The sequence below is a fragment of the Amblyomma americanum genome, chromosome 3 (genome assembly GCF_052857255.1).
Source record: "Amblyomma americanum isolate KBUSLIRL-KWMA chromosome 3, ASM5285725v1, whole genome shotgun sequence".
Classification (NCBI taxonomy): Eukaryota; Metazoa; Arthropoda; class Arachnida; order Ixodida; family Ixodidae; genus Amblyomma; species Amblyomma americanum.
The window spans coordinates 41,899,386-41,919,072 of NC_135499.1; the positions used below are offsets into that span (position 1 = coordinate 41,899,386).

General features: G+C 46.2%; 1 protein-coding gene across 2 annotated transcripts in view; it reads left to right on the forward strand.

Annotated features, from left to right (window-relative positions):
- Nucleotides 1–19,687, forward strand: part of LOC144124547 (uncharacterized) — a 95,941-nt gene that overhangs the window by 37,464 nt on the left and 38,790 nt on the right. For both annotated transcript variants that reach the window (XM_077657288.1, XM_077657289.1), the window contains exons 2-3: nt 15,115–15,770; nt 18,051–18,157. In XM_077657288.1, coding sequence (XP_077513414.1) covers nt 15,115–15,770; nt 18,051–18,157 — 763 coding nt within the window. The remainder of the gene's footprint in view (nt 1–15,114; nt 15,771–18,050; nt 18,158–19,687) is intronic.

Consider the following 19,687-nt stretch of genomic DNA (forward strand, 5'->3'; position numbering starts at 1 on the left):
CACGCGTTAGGCTGTCATTATGTTTACCTACGATGACGGTGTTAAGAAAACAGAGGGGTGCATGTACCTTCTCTCTAGTGACGGGCAAGGTTACAAGATGACCCATTATCTTGGGACCTCTGGTGCTCACTTAGACGAGTGTTACCGCAACGTCCAGTCTGGCCAATATAAGTCACCCCGCAAGTGCACGGTATCCTGTAGACAACACCTGTCTGATAGTCTCTAGTTTCCTTACGGAATGTCAAAATTAAGTGTTCAGCGTCAAAGACGCGATTAGCCTCCACAAAACAGCACGAATTTCGGCACAAGCAAGGAACACCCATACATTCATAAGTGATGAGCTGTGTGTGGACCTCCACTTAGACCCGCTGCGGTGGCTCAGTGGTTAAGGCTCTCGTCTACTCAGCAGGAGTACCCGGGTTCGAACCCGAACTGGGCGGCCACATTTCGATGAAGGCGAAATGCAAAAGACGCCCGCGTGCTGTGTGATGTCAGTGCGAGTTAAAGATGCTCAGGTGGTCGAAATTATTCTGGTGACTACCTCCACCAGAGCACCGCTTTATCCCTTTTTTTCACTACCTCCTTTATCCCTTCCCTAATGGAGTGGTTCGGGTGTACACCGAGATATGTGGGATAGTTACTGCGCCATTTCTTTTCGTCAAAGACCGGACCACCACTCAATGCCATGTGGATGGATGGAAGATAGGAACGTCCCCTTTGAAACGGGGTGGTGGGTGCAGTTGCCATCATGCTCAGTCTTTTTTTTTTTGTTTAAGTGCTGTAAATTGTTATTAAAATTCGCCATTTTCTTTAAATACGTTTTCCTACACTTCTAACCTTATGTCACCTCTCTGCTTTTGAGTCACGAATCTTCCAATCGCTTTTTGCTAACTTCCACTGCAGATTTATTTACGTGACCATTGCTATCTCTAAACCCTAGGGCCTCAGGCAGAGTGACTGTTCCTGCTTCAACATACTAATGGGTGCCATCACATTTGAGTATGAGGTGTTCTATTGTTTCTTCAGATTTACCACACACAGCACATGTGTCATCTTCTTCGTTCAATTTCTTTTTGTAGCTGCGCGTTATAAGGCACCCTAACCTAGCTTCAAAGAGTAGGACACTCTCTTGAGTTATCATAGACTGCTTCCTTCCTGATCTGCTGTTTCCAGTATCTATCTAGTTCTGCACTATGCTTCTTTGCCTTTGAACTAATCCAACTTTTACCTTCTGCATTGTTAACCTGTCGTTTAATGCTCTTTCTTTCTCCGTCCTCGTGTCTGGCATACTTACTGGTCAGCTTTCTAGTTCTCTTCCGTCAGTGTTAGTCAACACTCTTTCTGTATAGGTATTTAAATACCTTAGCTGCCCATCTGTTATCGTCCAATTTCCTCAGGCATTCTTCATATAGTATTTTACTCTGAGCTTCCCCGGCTTCGAACAATGCCCGGCCCATATCCCCCTGTACTGCCTCGTTTGTGGTTTTCCCGTGGGCACCTAGTGCTACCGCTCTCTGATTTACTTCTAATCCCGACTGAATTTCTGCCCTGAAGCACAGAACCGAATTCCGGAAAGTAAGCCCCGGCACCATTATTCCTTTCCAAATACCTCTCAGTACTTCATACCTGTTGTACCCCCCCAATGCCCTATGTTTCATTACCCCGGCATCTCTTCTACCTTTTGGTATGAGAGACTCCCCGTCCTTTTCCGTGTACATCTGCCCTTCGTTTACCCATACCCCGAGATATTTTTATTCGGCCACTCTGGGTATTTCATGGCCTTGTATTGTAACCGCCTGATCAGTTGTATCGTTGAAAATCATCACACCTTACTTAATTTCGTTAAAAGTAAAGCCTAGAGCGTCTCATTCATCTCTACCACAATTAACCAGAGTGCAAATCTTCCAGGCTATCTGCCAAAAGTAAAATATCGTCCGCATACGTTAAACCCATTGCTCAACAACCTTTCCTCATAATCTGTGCAGCAGATTATAACCTAGATTGTTTCCTTGTAGCCTTCTTTCCTTATATATCAAATAAAGCATGAACAGCAGCGGTGATGGAGGACAATCTTGCCTTAATCCTTTGTGTATACCTCCACTGTTGTCGTACTTTTTATCCCTTCCCGTGTAAATTCAACTTCATTTCCTCGGTATATTTCCTGTAGAAAATAAATTACCTCATGAGCGATACCTTCACCTTTTAATATGTTCCACAGGAGTTCCCTGTTCACGTTGTCGTATGCACCGCTTATGTCCAAGAAGGCTAAATGCAGAGGTCTGTTTTTCGCCTTAGCTATTTCTCTGCATTTGGTAAGCACGAACAGGCTACCATCTAAGCACTTACCCCTTCTGAATCCGTTCTGAAGTTCTCCAAGTATCCTACTGCTTTCTACCCATGACTGCATTTTTAATTTCGCCGCGTGCATTGCCAGCCTGTATGTAACACATGTTACCGTAATTGGTCGGAAGGGTTTTATGTTCATCTTATCTCCTTTCTCTTTATAAATCAAATTCATTTTACTTTGTCTCCAGCTGTGCGGAATTTGCTTATTTGTTATGACTGTCTCCATTGTTTTTATGAGTATCTCCTTGCTTCTTGGGCCAAGTTCATTGATAAGCTTGATTGGAACTTTGTCTATCCCTGCAGATTTGCAATTAGGAATATTTGCTTCCGCCTTTTTCTAGTTCAGACTGGTCAGTTCTGAGCTGTTTTTTATTGTGCTGTCCGGTGTTGCTCCCTCATTGGGGGAGATTACCATATCGTCGTTCCTAAATGACTTAGGTATAACTGATGCAATGTAGTTCACAGCGTCATCTTCCTATAAAGATTTTCCCTCAGCATCTTGAATCTGTTATTGCTTTCTTTGGTCCGTTTTACCCAGCCAGCTTATGTGGTTGCAGAAGTTCATGACAAGAAATTCAGGGGGTTTGTTGGCGTATTAGATTTGCAACATATATGACACGCAAGGGTTTTCGGGCATTCTTAGAAAGCCCATGGAGGACATGCCAGAAACGTAACTTACATGACTTTGGGAGGTGCTTATACAGGACAGCTTATCCCAGGGACGTTCTTTCATTCTTGATGACAATATCAGACAACACAGCGCAAGTCCGGCTCTTTGCAGCATGGAATGCAACCACATATGTGATAAAATTTTTTTAAAATAGCGTTTAGTGCCGATACGTTACACATTAAAGGGTCCCTGAAAAGGTTCTTTGAGATTAGCTATAATACACTTGCATTATTTAGAGCATAGGCCACCGAGTGTTCATGCCAGGTACAAGACCTCAAAAGCGAGCCTATCGTTTGCAATATAATTTTAAAAATTCGCGCGTCTGCGCTTCGGGGCGACCAGCGGTGCCGGGCTTTCACCAGAGTCCGCGCGCAACAACGCATCATGCAGCACTCGTGACATCAGCAGCGGAGCACAATCATTGGTTCGCCGTGCTAGCTCTTTCTGACGTTAATCAGCTACCATGGCCGCTGCCGGAAGCTCCGCTCCCCGGGGAACTCTTGCGCGTCGGCAGCCAGCAGAGAAGCCAAGTGGGCGGAGCTGGCAGAGGAGCACCGACATTTTGGTGTGCAAAAATGACTATAGTAGGATACAACTTAAAAAAAACAGCAGTTGTTAACACTGGGCCACGATCCGCGGTGTGCTGTATTACTCCGCAAGCCAGTCATGAAAGTAAGCGAAATCAGCTGTTTAATGCTTGACTTTATAAAACAAGCTAGTTATCAAAGCTCTAGACCTTAATAACTTTTTTTTCTCGTAATTAGCTTCTTGTTTACGTGACGAGAGAAGTTTTAGCAATGGACTACTTTTTTGTCGTGGAGGAATAGGTGTTGCCCAAACTACGGCGGACATTCCGTCACGTGAATTTGACTTTCGGGTCGTTCCTGCAGTTTCGTTTGTATAGGCATTGCTTGCAGATGTGCGGTTTCGACCTTTTTTTCCTTAATACCAATGCTCACATAGCTGAAAAAAGGGTGTTGTGCGTTGCCTCAAACTGCAGCAACTTCACTTCAACAGAATGCAACATGTTCCGAGTGCCATCAAGTAGTGAACTGCGAAAACAGTATGCCGTTGTGATCCGCTGGCAGACTGCCTGCTACGAGTTCCACGGACAACTCTTGGCTTTGCTTTGAGTATTTTGTTGGTGGTAAACGTTTCAGAGCATTGTGGAAGTTTGGGAATTTCGTTAAGTAGCCTGTTTTCTCTCCTTGAGGAGCACCAATGCACCATTTCGGAAATCGCAGCGCCGCGAAAAAACCTAGCGGGCGCACGACGCATTATGGAAAAAGTAAGCGAGCGCCGACCGACCGGCCATCTTTCCTGTCTCCTGCATTTGCATAGCTGTGGTGTGTGTGTGTGTGTGCTTCGTTTGGTTTGAGATTTCGTGTATTTTTTGGTGGTGGGCGGTTGCAGGTGCACTATATTAAGTGTTACGTGCCTGTTGGTCACTTAGTGACCGCAGCCACTACTGTACGCGATGTCGTCGAAGTGCCGAGGCGGCGGTCAGACTTGTTGTGTGCCTGGTTGCGACAACAACACGCTGAGAGACAAGAACGTTTCATTTCATGCGTTCCCTGCAAATGAAAAAGAAAAAAAGGAGTGGGTCAGAAGAATCAACTGCCAGGGAAGTGCTGGTCGCTTATCTTTGTGGCAACATTCTAAGCACCACCGGATATGCGGAGCCCACTTCAACGCAAGTGGACGCCGTGGTTATATGGACCAGCTGCCAACAATTTCCCCCCATAAAGTCATCAATCAACTATCTCCTTCCTTTAATACTGGTAAGTATATATATTCAGACGGTTATTGCACATTACCATAACTTCCAAATCCTTTACAGTCGCGAAACGCAAGAAGACGAGCTCCAAAACTGCCTCTGCCAGCCCGGTGCTCCTTCTGAACAAGTTGGAGATCGGCTGCGTAGTTGACGTGCCCCAATGCAGTCAAAGTAAGTGACGCTTTAACTGTGCCATCTTTTTTCTGATGCTTCGGCTTTGTGTGTACGCATTTTCATGAAAGCGTTTTGTACGCAGAGAGCGACACAGTTTCCAAGGAGCCCACCCAGCTGACCTTCGGTGCACAGGCTTCGCCTCCCACGGAAACGGAAGGTTAGTGGTGGTTAAAAATTGTCGCTTTCTGCATTCCACTATGAAAACTTATTTTTCGCTTTTAACGGACCCCTATCGCGCCCACTGATACCGGGGTCCACGGGTGTTGTGGCAACCGGTATATTAATAGCGAGCGGCTTCTTCATCCAGTGAAAACTGACAAAACTTTTTCCCGCGAAGCCAGTTTTCCGCGAGCTTTTGCAGCTAGCCATGGGACGTCTGCATGATAGGTTGCATGTTAGGAGTGGCAGAACCTCATGTGTTCTGTGACATAAATGTCATTAGTGATTTCTACCGTGCATATGTTACTACTTCAGCGAGTTTTATGATAAACGCGGTACCTCTTCCACCAATGCACGCATTGTGAAACTTGCCCATTTCATTTCTTTTTCCTCGACATTATTCCCTTCACCCCTGCTTGGAGAAATGTCACAAAAGTCAGGCTATCCAAATGTAGTGCAAATTTGGCAGACCTGCTGGGTGCATGAAACCTAGTATTTATGTATTTTGGTTCACTACGGATACGGTCATGCAGCATGATTGGCGATTCCACACCAGTACGCTGGTAGCACAAGCTGCAACGTCGTCGAACTGCATGCTCAGGAGGGGAAACAAACAGCTCATGAGGTTTAGAAGTATAACGGGATAGTATTGATCTGGGCTTGCTGGTTGGTAAGCTGCTTGCACAGGTGGATCAGTGGAGTGAAAGAGAGTTGGGCTGTATGGCTTCGTCTTCCTGGTTCTTTGTTGTCTGTATATCAATGTAAGCCGAGAGCAAAGGTTCAGAACACCCATTGTGGGCTGAAGTGACTATTTCAAAACCTGAAATCTGCATTAAAGCAGGGCCTAACTGTTCGCAAATCATTAAACAGTTCATTTTTTTTTAGGTGCCGACCACTCATACTCCATGGGGCCTCCAGACGCAGCATCTGCTGCCACACTAAGAAAAGTCGCCCACCTTCTCGAACACTGCGAAAAACTCGAGCATGACAATAGCTTGCTCCGCAAAGACAAATCTGAGCTCCAGAAAGAGGTCGAGGATCTGAAGTCTCAGTTGCACGATGTGAAAGTTGAGGCACTCAAAGAGAAACTAAAACTAAAAGATTGTGTCTCCAAAGTTCACGATTTTGTTTCAGATGAGAAACGACTCGCGTTTTATACGGGCTTCAACTCCTTCAAAAAGTTTGATGCATTCGTTGAACATGTTGAATGCATGTACCAGGCACTGAAAACGGGTGCTGGCAGGCCACCAGCACTAACAATGAAAGAACAGCTTATTGCAGTGCTTTGCAGGCTCAGAGTTGGCTTGCTAGAGCAGGATTTGGCATATCGCCTGAAGGTGTCTGTGGCGACCGTGAGTGCTATGTACTCATTTTGGGTTAATTTTTTGTATGAAATGCTAATCCAGGTACCAATGTGGCTATCATGTAACACAGTGGACCTGTTCATGCCAGACAATTTTAAAGAATTGTACCCATCTACACGCATTGTACTGGACTGCACAGATATTTTTATCGAGAACCCGTCTGACTACAAAACACAAAGCGACACTTTTAGCTCGTATAAAGGACATAACACCGCAAAAGGGCTCATTGGCATCACTCCAAACGGCTTCGTTTCTTTCGTGTCTAATCTTGCTCCTGGAAGACTTTCTGATCGAGAAATCACAAGACACAGCGGCCTGTATGAGTTGCTCGAGGAAGGGGACAGTGTAATGGCGGATAGAGGATTCCTCATTGAAGATGACCTCCGTCAGCTTGGAGTCAAATTAAACATGCCACCCATGTTGAATGGCCGCACACAGTTGTCACTGGCAGATGAGTAAGCAACACGGCAGATAGCCAGTTTGCGAATCCATGTTGAGCGTGTCATCAGGGAAGTTAAAAACTTCAGGATACTCCGTGCTGTCTTTCCTAATGTTATGGCAGAGAAGCTGAACAAGATATGGAAAATTTGTTATCTCAATAATTTCACGCATGAGCCCATTCTAAACCGATGAGCGATGGTGGCGTTTTTAATGTTTTGTATGTTGTGCATGGTCTACTGTAACACAGGGGTGCTCAAACTTTTTCTTTCTCAGTTTAAGAAAGACCAACTTTATTTGGCTAAAATGCAGTCGGCTTCTAACAAGTTTCATTTATGTTTTGGCCAGCTTCGGTCACGGAGCCTGTCTTGGAAAGATTTGCTTAATGGGGGTTTAACGTCCCAAAGCGACTGAGGCTATGAGGGACCACGTAGAGAAGGGCTCAGGAGATTTTGACCACCTGGGGTTCTTTAACATGCACTGACATTGCACAGTACATGGGCCTCTAGAATTTTGCCTCCATCGAAATTCGACCGCTGCGGCTGAGACTTCAAAAGGTGCTGGCCGACATATTTAAAAGGGGTACGCAAACTGCACAGCACCTGAACGAATACTTAAATTCAGTTATGACTGGCTGTATAGTAAGATAGCAGTAAGCAGCTACAGCATTAGTCCCAAAATACTTGGCTAAGGTGGATGAAGACATGCATGAACATAGGTGCTTGGGGAATCTAGGAAGTGCTCCAAGAAACCAGAGAGTTCCACAAAACGCAGTTTGAGAATCCCTGCAGCAGTGCAAGGCATTGAACTTGCGTTAAAGTACACTACTTCATGCACAGCAGGCTAGAGCAGCATTTCTTGCTCTGCTGAAGTCTGAAGTCACTGTACAGGCTACATAGGGCTGCAATGTCTTATTTCTGTGTCAGTGTTGTGAAAATTGTTTGAGCATAGAATGTGGCAGTAATATATCCGAGTCATGACTTGAAACCAAATCACCAGCCTCATTGCTGAACTACACAGACAAGATGGAAAGTTGGTGTTTGTAGCCATTGTCTTTTCTACCACAGATTGCCTTTCCTAACTTTTTGGAATGAAATCTGTAAAGTGAATTTCACTTTGTCATTTTTACATGTGTTAGTGACGTGCTCCTATTTTTCAAAAAATTGTGATATGTATATGTATTGTATATTTGTATATGTGTGTACTGTATATATAAAAAATTTGTATATGTATGCGAGTATTTCATGCCAATGAAATTTGAGAGCTTTATTACCAACTCTTAGGTAATTTCCTGCATCGAACCCTTGAGAACGAACTTATATGAATCAAGGCTATCGCACTCAATATCAGCTGGAGTACTCTAGATGCGGCAGGTTTGAGCTTGGTCATCAAAGCAGTGCGAGCCCAGTGCTGCTCGGAACTTGTGCATTAACCCCTCAGAGCAGAGTTCAAAGTATGCTGAATGTGTATTTTGGGCGCTCTCTATGACTAAACATTGATTTACTGTAAAGCGTAAGCCTTCGTTGGTTCACTCCACGTATGTTACAAGTCGTATTGAGTGAAAGAGTACCTACACTACGGAGAACACACTTGTCACTTTGCAAAGATTTTGCTTGCAACTTTCAATGTGGTTTCCTTACAGAGACCAATGTGAGGTCACTATCATCATCAAGTATAGTAAATGTTGAAGTATGTAGCTGCCCAGGTTCCTGGGACTAAGAGTGCATTATGTATGTGTTCAATGACAGGGCAGCAAGACGTGTGGTGCTTGACATTCACTTTTTACACACCGATTAGTTGCTAGTTGCACACACATTTAAATAGGTGATGGCAACACTTGCACATGGTCATAATGATACTACACAGAAAAACACTTTCTTCATAGAGGCTAATGCCATACAAAATATTTAAAAACCAAATATATGTAAGTATGAACACATGCCAAAGCATCCAAGCAAGTACATGAGTCCAAGCATCTTTGTCCTTCAGAGCAATGTAACTGAAATAAATCATTGAAATTCACACACAAGCACAGTGCTCTTGGTAGTTCTTGTAACATTCCAGAAGACATGGCAGCATTTTGGAAATCCAAAGCGAGCTGTCAAAAGTGATCCTCTGAAAAGTGCAGTCTGTGCCATTATCAACCACAAAATCACACCAGGAGAGTCCAGTCAAAGCCATTTGCCCCTGGACCTGGTAAAAGTACTTGTGCATTGGTTTAAGAACTCCATTCTTCAGGTAGGATGCCGTGTTCACAGCGTTTTCTAATTCATCACCCCGTTCCTTGGCAGCTGAGAGGGTCTTAACTTCAAGGAGACCAAAATCTCTTCCCTCCTCTACAACACGGTCAGGCGTTGCACCAAGAACAGGTACACCAGGGTTGACACACAACCCACAACAGTAACTCCTAACTGGCACTGTTCTCTTCCCTATGTAACGCTGCACGGCTGCATCTTCATTCCTTAAACCATCAGCCATGTATTTGGTCTGTATCTGGCTAGACCCGAAAAGCCTCTTGAAAAACTTGTCGTCAGCTGGCTTCTGCCGTGACAACACATCTCCGAAGTGTAAAGCAGTCAGGCGCTTGGATCTCTCGAAGTTCCATGTTGTAGAGCCGCTTTGCATCCTAGTCGCTTGCTCAACGGCCCATGAGTCTTCTAAAGTAAGCTCACAGGAGCCGAACTTGTACCCAGCTGGCACATACTCAACCCACAGGGATTGCACCGGTAACCTGATTGGCATCTGGCTAAGAGCCTCCTCGTGAAGTGTTCTTTTCACTGGTACGGGCAGAAAGTGGTTGTCCTCCAGCGTCTTGCATAGCATGGCGTTTGGAATATTTTTCTGTGTCTGATGCATTCTCTTAATATGGTCTTCTGTCACTCTCAGAGAAACTGTGGTTTCTTGAGTCAGATGTCTGCCAGCTTTCATTGGCATATGTTTCACAAAACGTAGTTGTGAGAACTCGCGTGTGTGCACGTTGGCCTTCTTAGCCCCAGTACCCCATGCTCTGGGTTTGTCTGTACACGACTGCGTGTCTCGCATGTAGGCTGCCCCAGAGCGCTTCAGGTCTAGTACAAACCATAATAATGCAACTACATGTTTACAAACACCTGCAGCTCCAGCCCGGCAGTTGCAGGTTCCTTCAACCACAGTTCCATTTGACGAGAGCACAGCAGCGGTGCTATATGATGTTGCCAAAGAGAACGATGCCTCCACGGTTGCTTTAACAAAAGTGGACCTGTCAGCCTTGCAAATAAGAACATTTTGATCCTTCTCTGATTTAAACATCCTGTATCCGCTTACAGTATGTTTCTGAGCACCATGTGCATTCTGATGTGCCAAGATTTCTTGCTCTGAGAACCCATTCGGCACGTCTTTTAACTGCTTTGTCTACGGTCCTTTCGGTAACCTTTCTTGAAGAGGAATTGCATTATGTAGTGGTACCTGCACCATGGGTATAAGCAAGTGTCAAAATGTTTTCCTTGGCACTCCATATAAACAGAGCATGCAAGCATACACAGCTGATCATGGGATCACCAATGCGATCTTGAAATAAGAGTATTCATACATTGTGTTTTGCTCAATTGTGGCAGCATGCTTGAAAAGCAACGCTGAACCCGTTTCGTTTACTACGCGCGGCCGTGAAGAATGTTGCACATGGACAGGCTCGGTAAATATCTAGCTAACTTAAAACTCTGAGGCCGCCCTAATGCAAAGTACTGGCGCATCCATGTTTTTCAGGTTAGTCAAAACATCCGCCCCAGTTTTTTTTTTTGACCGCGTTCGCGTTACTTGTAGCCGCCGAGGCACGTTCATATTTTGGCTGCGTCTATCTGCACTCCATGGTAGTAAGACATGGAGACCGCGACTGAGATGGTATGAGCTGTCAAACTCGTTGAATATGGCAGAAACAGCAACTGCTATCTGTATCGAGATGCTATGCTCAGCTACACAGAATGTAACAGTGCTAATACAAAAGCTTGGTTCTGCTTCATACTTGCTGCGCGCTATTCAAACAACACTACAGACAAGAAAATGCGCTGGCACAAGCTAAGCGCCAACTCAACTACTTACTTCTTGCAAGGTGTACGTTATTAACGTCCGCTCTGTCCGTTTCTTTCGACCATATACTTGTTTCAGAGTCGTCCGTAGAATAAATATAGATTAAATAGCACGCTGTAACCAAAAGACTGAATGGGCAGTGCTCGATAACGACGTATTTTGCTAAAATACAGCGCATACATTCTCGCAAGAGGGTGTCACACTGTTGCAACAAACATGAATGTACTGCACGCTACGTACTATGCCTGCCGCCGGGACAGCCGCACAAACTTGGAAGATTCGCGATGGGTGACCAGTAAATAAATGCACTGTTAGCGTGTGCTCACCAGCAAAACACGCCTGCTAGCCGTAGGATCGCGCTCGTGCCTTCTGCAGCATAGATATATAAAACGCTGACAACGGTGTTGCTATGCAACGCAAGCTGCGAGCGCGCGACACTGGCACATGTGTGCGCTTCTCGTGCGCTCACGTGCGAAAATACTCGCTTCGCGCTCGTAGCGTCGGCTGCATAACCACAGAAAAGTTGTACGGCAATGTAAAGATCACTTGTGCGGCGCAAATATGCAACAAAAGTATTACTAGCACTCCAAAAAACTTTTTTTTTACCTGCTGTTGCGCGGCGTCCATAGCGTACCACTGCTCCTGCGGATCCTGCCCGGCAACCTCGCTCACAATTCCCAGCCTGCTTTGCGGCGGTCGCGTAGGGGGCGCGCGCAACTTTCCGAAATGGTCCATTTCTCTCTCGGGCAACTTCGGCCACAGCCGTTCTCGCATGAAGGCAGCAGAACCGCTCGATCGTAGGTGTGCAGATGTGTGCTAGTTGCCCTCCGTCACTACAGCTTGACAAGATGTTAAAGGACAGAACGATTTATTCCTCAGAAATTTGTGCTGGATGTGAGTTGCTGGAATTCAGAGCTAACACTTCAGGCCTATGTGATCACAACCATCAGCTGCCGAAACGGCGACTCGGGCCACGGCGGGGTCCCATTGCCTCACATTGCTGGTCGCAGTATATGTTTACGAGCACTTTTAGGATTTATAAATTGTTATATGAGAATATATTTGCTAACTTCATGCCTAAAGTGAAACACCTGTTTTCACCAGCAGACCAGTCGACATGTGCACGCAGCAGGTATGGAAAAATTACGAGCGAGCTGTTACGTTAAAATTCCCCGCTTCTGTAGACCAGCATGTTGTAGTTATGTTTCTTCGTTCCTGTGTGCGGAGAGGGAGGGTGACATACAAGGTGATCGCATTACAATGTGATAGGAATTATTCGCCACCATTATTTTCATACTCTGAGGCAGTAAGTTATGAGAAGCTTCACTTCAGGATAATAGCATAGTCTAGCTGCTTATCACCTTTCATTGTACAGCACGTAGGAGAATTGACGTCTGAAACAAATGTTATAATACTGAACTGTCGCTGCGCAGCAAACCATCTTTGAAAACTGTCTAGGTGCTGAACATGCATGTGAAGTAGATAAATGTCTGCGTCTCTACCGTACATGTGATGCATTGCATGCGCTTTTGAAGCACGGGCTTTTGAAAGAGCGCGCGTTCCCCCCCTCGAGACCGGCCGTGGTCACACATTGTCCATTCCGCGACTCGAGCGGCTGCGGTGAGATGATGAAAGTAGGTTTTGGCGCCAACGCCAAAATGGGATGTGATGTTTTTGAAAAGGGCGGGGAAAGTTTTTCGTGTTCGGAAAATTGCGAGAAAATCTGGTTTAAAGCGATTCTTAGGGAAACGATGGTATATGTGCTGCGCTGGGGCGCCGATCGTCCGTCTGCCTAGAGGTCACGGATACGGAGGCCGCATGAGTGTTTCTCTGAAGTGGCGAATGGTACAAAATTTATTCGCAGGGAATTACTAGTGGCGTAAATCCACGCAGGTTCCAGGAGGGGGGGGGAGGGGGGGGGGTACACGGCTCTTCAGACCCCCCCCCCTCCCAGATTTAACAAGTCCCATATTGTTAACGGTTAGCAAGTCCGCATTGTTAACCGTTGATTCTCTCCACTTAAGTAGAATGGTATCTTCACCTGCGTTACTGAACTTTGAAAAGCTAACTGAAGACATTTTGTGTTTTTGGACAACCTAAATTTGCGTAACCCATGTGGATGGCGTCGTTGGGATTGCGAATCTCTCTCTTGGGAGCTGGAGAATGCCTGGACTTTATAAAGGTACCAGCCTTGCTCTAATGGGAAGCTCTGTCCTTATTTGAAAACGATATGACTCCATATTTCTCAAGTTAAGTCTGTAACAGTGCGCTTACAGTGAGCTAGGGTGCTAAACATATCCTAGTGCGCTTACGAGGGTAACAATTAAGTTACGCTCACGCTAAAGCTGTTTTTAAAAATTTTTGTCCTAAAGTGTTCTCATGAGCCAATGAAAAGAATGGTGTGCAGTGTTTTTTATAACCAGATTTTTTCCCAGCTTGTGCTCAGCTTGATGAGACACTCGTCACTGTTACGAATCCGATGTTGCAGTTCTTGCTTTCTGCAACTTTTTCAGCTGCTACACAGATGTCTGTTGTTGTATTCATCTCTCTCTCTCTTTTTTTAAGAGCGAAATTTCATCAAAAGCAAACGGGCCGGCATGGGCTCGACCGAATGAGCACCCGGCCAGGCCAGGCCGGTCATTAGATAGCTTTAGCTCTACCGTGCGGTAGCTACGGCAATTACTACCGTACGGCAAATGTGGCTTAGCAAGCCTGGCAATGGTAGCAGTGCGTTACCGTACTTGCCGTATGGCTGTCCGGCTACGGTAAAATTCTATTAGTATCTGTACGCCTCTGTTGTGTGGGATCCGTACCATGTAAAAAACATCGAGCAGGTGGAGCGCATCCAACGTCATGCAGCCAGGTTCATCTCATCTGATTACAAGAAACGTTCTTCCGTTACTAATATGCTGAGGAAGCATAAGTTGGAGCCGCTCAAGATGTGCAGACAGATTGCCAGGTTAAAATTTTTGCACTTACTATATCGTAACAAAACAGGATTGCCACGTGATTCACAAAAGTGATAAGGCCTTACAATGCCAGGACTAACCAGTTCCAAAAATCTTTTTTCCCATGCACAATCGAGCAATGGAATCGCCTGCCTGCTTCGATTGTTGAATGCGCTAACATTAATACCTTTGAGCGTTCTTTGCAAACTTACGTTTTGGAACCCTCTCCTGCCTGGGCATCTCTGCTGCCTGCGGTACTTGGAAATAAATAAATAAATAAAAAATATAGCTGGCCGTGCTCGGGTTCGGAGCCTGGACCGAAGTAGCGGAGAGAAACCTCTAGCGCAGAGTGTAATGTTTTGTATAGCTTTTCTCGAATCTAACATCCCCCCTCTAACAGCCTCTAACAGCCCCTTGGGGGGCGGGGGAGGACCCCTCTGTTCTACTTCGATTTACGCCATTGTAAATTACAAATTCGACGGCGGTAAAACCAACAACCTATATGCTAACGCATTTTATTAGTTAAGAAGGCCCGTACTTTTTTTTCATGTCTTACAGAACCCCAAGAAGCTTCTGACGTCACAGCCGTCGTTCGTTTGTTTAAAGAAAAAGAACATTAAGAAGAAATTCAGTTTAAACTTGGAGGACGCTTAAGCTCCCCCTTTAAAAGTAGAACGCGATAGCGTTATCAGGCATCTGCCGTTTATCGGCAGCCGCGCGCGGGAAGAAAGGGGGGGAGGGAGGGGCGGGGAGCTGGGTCCGCACGTTCATGGAGCAGCTGCGCAAGGCCTCCGCCACTGATGCTTCTGGGATTATTCAGGCACGAATGATACGACCGAGCAGCCGCCGGGTATATGTATCCTGTCCCGCCTCACGAGCTCCTAACGCTCTCGCGTTAAATTTTTTTGTAATCAATACCACATCCATGTATACCAATGCCTTATGTACTATTGCAGAGAAAACACGGAAATAAAATTAAGTGTTTAGATTCTTTCAACGAATTCAGCATGTTTTTTGCTGTTCTTAATGCGGTTTTTGAGCTGGCAGTTGGATCGCGAGGCTTAAGACAACTTAGGCGGGCCAGGGCTGCCGAGACCCGGTGGCTGCAGCGGAGACTGCGCGCGAATATGCCGTGCACGTGAGCGCATGCTCAATTATGGCATTCTCGTCTCGCAGCTCCAGGAACGCCTGCGCCGCCTGCAGGAGCCTTGCCTGGTCAGCGTGGGCTGCCAGACGGACGAGCCGGTCTTCGAGGCGCTCAGCCACTCGCCATTGCCGCTTAGCCCGGTGCAAGAGCCGCGTGTTCCCGAGAAGGCCGACGATGATCTCAGGAGCTCTCCGCTCCGCGAGGAGGAGCACCGCGCGGAGCCGTCTCCGCGTGTTGTTCCCGAAGTCGATGCTCGTAGGGACGAGCCCGCTGTCGCAGGGCCTGAGCTGTCGCGGCCTGCCCAGGAGCCGGTCCGGCCTGCCCAGGAGCCGGTCCGGCCTGCCCAGGAGCCGGTCCGGCCTGCCCAGGAGCCGGTCCGGCCTGCCCAGGAGCCGGTCCGGCCTGCCCAGGAGGCGGTCCGGCCTGCCCCGGAGCCGGCCCGGCCTGCCCCGGAGCCGGCCCGTAGGCAGCCCCCACCTCAGCGCCCGGAGGCGGTGCGACCGGCAATGCCAGAGCCCGTTCGGGTGGGCCCTCCGCCGGCCGCCGAGGAGGGGGCCGAGCGCGCTCAGGAGGCACCCCCGGAGCCCCCCGCGGCCCCCGTCCAGTCCTCGTCTCAGGAGGCCGCGGCGCCGCCTGAGGTGGCCCCCAGTGCCGCCGCCATTGCCAGGAAGACTGCTCGCAAGAGGTGAGTGAGGATGAGTCCCGTCCTACTGCAGTCTTAGTGCTGTGTGGTTGTGCCTATGCCGCTGTGAGTCAGTGCTCGGTGCCCACTGTCGGGGTCTGTTGCAATGCAGCGTAGGCATGCAAGAGGGGGTATAGGGGCACATTTACCTCGCCCACAGTTCAGCATGCTGCTCACACACTGACGATGTTGGTCACCACGAAGGCAACCATTCCACACACTAGTTGGGTGCCTTTGTGGTGTACACCACAAGGTCATGGAAGCAGTATAAATGAATTCACAGACAATCTTTGCTGACTGCAAGAACACTGAGCGACCAGCAAGGAGCCACACGTGTGATATCACCCTTGAAGGATCCAACAAACACTTCAGTCTTTTCAAAAATTTAAGTTTATCATATTCTACCATAATTCACATTAATATTGCATGAATTGCACCTGTGCAGTGGCCAGTGGGCATCAGCCTCTCTTGCTTTGGAGCAGGAGACATTTTTCCCTGGGCAATGCACGATATGCAGGTCTCGCACAGGCACTGAGAGGTGCCAGACTTGCATGCTCGTTAATTGTACTCTCTGCTGCTTCTATAGTACTCAGTCGTCTGCTTTTAGCCAGTGGAGGAAGTCTCTTGTTGGATGTTTTCTGGAGATGAAGCAAAGAACATTAAACACCCTTGCTTTAACTGTGCATGGGAGCATGGCTAATGGTGCAGTCCAAGGTTACATAGGGTGATGAACATTAAAAGCGCTTGGGGCAAGAGGCAGTGCTCAGTATGACGATTGGTGGAATGAATTGGAGAAGTGAAGAGTGACGAAAATTCTGCAGGTGCTACTAGCTGCAGTATCAATACCACGTGGTGGAGGCGAACTCAATGGCTAGCACATGCCAAAGGGAAGGAAAACATATTAGGGTGTGAAAGCCGCCCAGGAAAGCGACCGCAACCACATTTATTGAGGGCTGCCAGAGAAGAGATAGCAGCAGAGCGGCGGCGTCTGGCCCATGCCTCGGTCCCAAGCGTTCTCCCCAGCAGATGCTGGGGACACTTCGTCCTTTTCTGCATCACACGCACTGCCAGCCACGCGGGTCACTGCAAGGGTAGCCATGGAACAGAAAGTATGAGACCCAGCAAATGCTCACTGGCAACTTTTCACGGCTATAGTTAGTTGCTCGAGGATGAAATGCGAGTTAGAATGAGAGTTATGTACATGAGCAGTTTAATGGCATTAGGGCTGGGCAACAGCCAAAACAGATGTGCTGTAATATTCCATTGGTGTTATTTTGCAGATATAAAGACTCCAAGCTGGAAGGGAAGTAATGTGCACATCTAGGTGTTGGTAAGCAGTGGTGTGGGATGGTGGTGTCAAGGGCAAAAGTGACAAGTGATGAGAGAATTCTAGGATCTTGTGAACCCCTTCATTTTGTGTGTACAGTGGCAGATAATTATACAGCCTTCCTCCTTTGAGAGGGAGCTCACCTAGGGCAAGATGCCTGAGTGGCATGACCAGAAATGGTGCATTCCTATTGCCAGCGGTTGACAATGGCACACCATTTTCATCTACCAAAACATGGTTTCGTGATCATGGATTAGTGACATTGTAAATTTTACTGTTGCAGCTTGCTGCTGCTGTTATTACTTATAATACTAGTGGTGTTACTAATACTGCTACTACTTACTACTACTGCTACCGCTACTACTAGCACTACTTTGACCTGCCATGGTGGATTGATGGCCTTTTGGAGCCCAAAGTGTGCAATGGGGTCCCAGCCGTAGTGACCGCATTTCACTGGAGGCTGTGTGCTGTGTGATGCCAGTGCACATCAAGGGACCCCAGACCATCAAAATGATTAATCTTGATCACTCCACTATGGTGTCCCTGAGGTGCAGCTGTGGAATGTTAAACCTCACATACTACACCATACCACCATGTTGTTCCTCCTTTGTGAAACTAATTTTGATAGGTGTATTCTAGTTCAACAGATCTGTAGAGGTGGTGTTCTTGGGTATTCGAGTGAAATTTGAAAGCTCTGTGTGATCCTTAATTTAGAAATAATTTTTAAAAACCGTTGCTCGCAGTAGTTCCCAACCGATGGGTGACACCGTACTCGCGTCCCCTACCCCGATGACGTCAGTGGGCAGTCTGGGCAAGCTGGCTCTAATGCACACAAAGCCCACCTCTACAGATCTATTGCACTAGAATATGCCCATCAACATTACTTCAGCGTCCCTTCAACTCATATTGTGCTGTGAAATGAAGGAAGGAAAGGCAGTGTATCTGGCTTTTTGCAGGCCATCTTCAGTGTTGCGGGAGGAGCCTGACCGTCTCCTGTGGACGGACCGGCCGTACCCATCCTGGCCACGTCCGCCCCCCGAGGAGGCTCTGGAGGCAATCGAAGGTGAGCATGCTCAGGTGCTGGACGCTGCTTGTGTCTGCGCTTCTTTTTATGGTGAGAGTTGTAATTTAGAGCCTCCTTGAACTGTCGATGAAGCCGAATTCGTAGCAGTGGTGGCGCTTTGGACATCTGCTTTCGGAAATGTAAATATAATCAAATTGAAATATAAAATAAAAATTTTCATTAGCACAGACTTAAATTTTAGATTCAAATTTAAATGCAAGTTCCTTAAAATTCATATTGAGATTTAAGTATAATTTACATTTTACATCTAAAATATTTTAAATTAATGATTTTTAAAATTTTGAGTTCTTAATTTGAGCTTCAATTGAAATCATAGATTAAACAGAAGGTTTAAACTTAAAATGTTCATATTTAAAAATTTTGAAATTGAAATTCAGACAAATTTAAATTAATATTTTTATTTGGATTTAAATTATCAATTTTCAAAATATTGTTCTAAGCTTTAATTGTGAGTTTAAATTTCGAATTTTATCTAAAATTTCAGGTTTAGCTATTAAAAAATTTAAATTCAAAAACTTTTTGAACGAAAAATTATTTTGCGTTCTCCTTTTTGGTTAAGAGTACAATATAGTGGATTGATGCGTCTCTCTTTGTGCTAAGCTAACCCTTCTTTATGGGTAGAGCAATAAGTGTCGTTGAATCTGTGAATGAGAGTTTTCTTGTTGGATAAATTCTTTGCAATTAAGCAGTCTTAGAGCTTTGCGCAATATCAGTTACAACCAGTGATGGCTCTCGCCAGTAGTTTTAACTCAGCCTTAGCCCAGTTTAATCAGTTTCTTTTTGTGCTGGCATGTTTGTGCAGCAGCCTGGCAGTCACATGGTCTGTGGAAGTGCTCTTGGAAATGAAGGCAGCTAAGAGAATATGCCGGATTCTTGCACTGCTCATTTCAAGATGCGAAAGCAGCACATACGAGTGATGGCAGGCAGCCTAAAACAGAGACAAGAAACCTTGCATTGAAATCAAAAACTGCTTAATGGGGGAGCTTGCACCCACAAAGAATTGCACTACTCAGTCATCAACAGCACTGGGCAGTGTCAACGATCAGAATCATGGCCGCTCTCAGCAGTGCTCAATTTAAAGACAGCAGCCAATTCTTGAGCAAGGCATCTGAAACAATCCTAGTCATACAGAACACCTGGAGAAAAGCCATCTATGGTCATAATTTTTCAGGAGTGCTCTGATTGCATTATGTTTTGCAAGAGGGCCATTCCATGCGAACGAGACGCACCAGTTTCTTGACATTTTAGATTTAGTTGATGAGACCATTTTTTGGACTCAAGCTGTTTATTGCATTTTGTTTGCTATGCATCTGTGAGCTCTGGGCATATTATGAGCTCATTTGGTGCAGCAAGTAATTTGTAATTGAATCTTTAAAAGCTCTCCTGAACCATGTGGCAGGCAGACAACACTGGTGCGCTTGCAATCCTTAACGACATAGACCGGTGATCACGGGCTTGCTTGCGACTGCACGTCTGAACGAGTGAGCATAAGGCAGTATTTTGTTCACT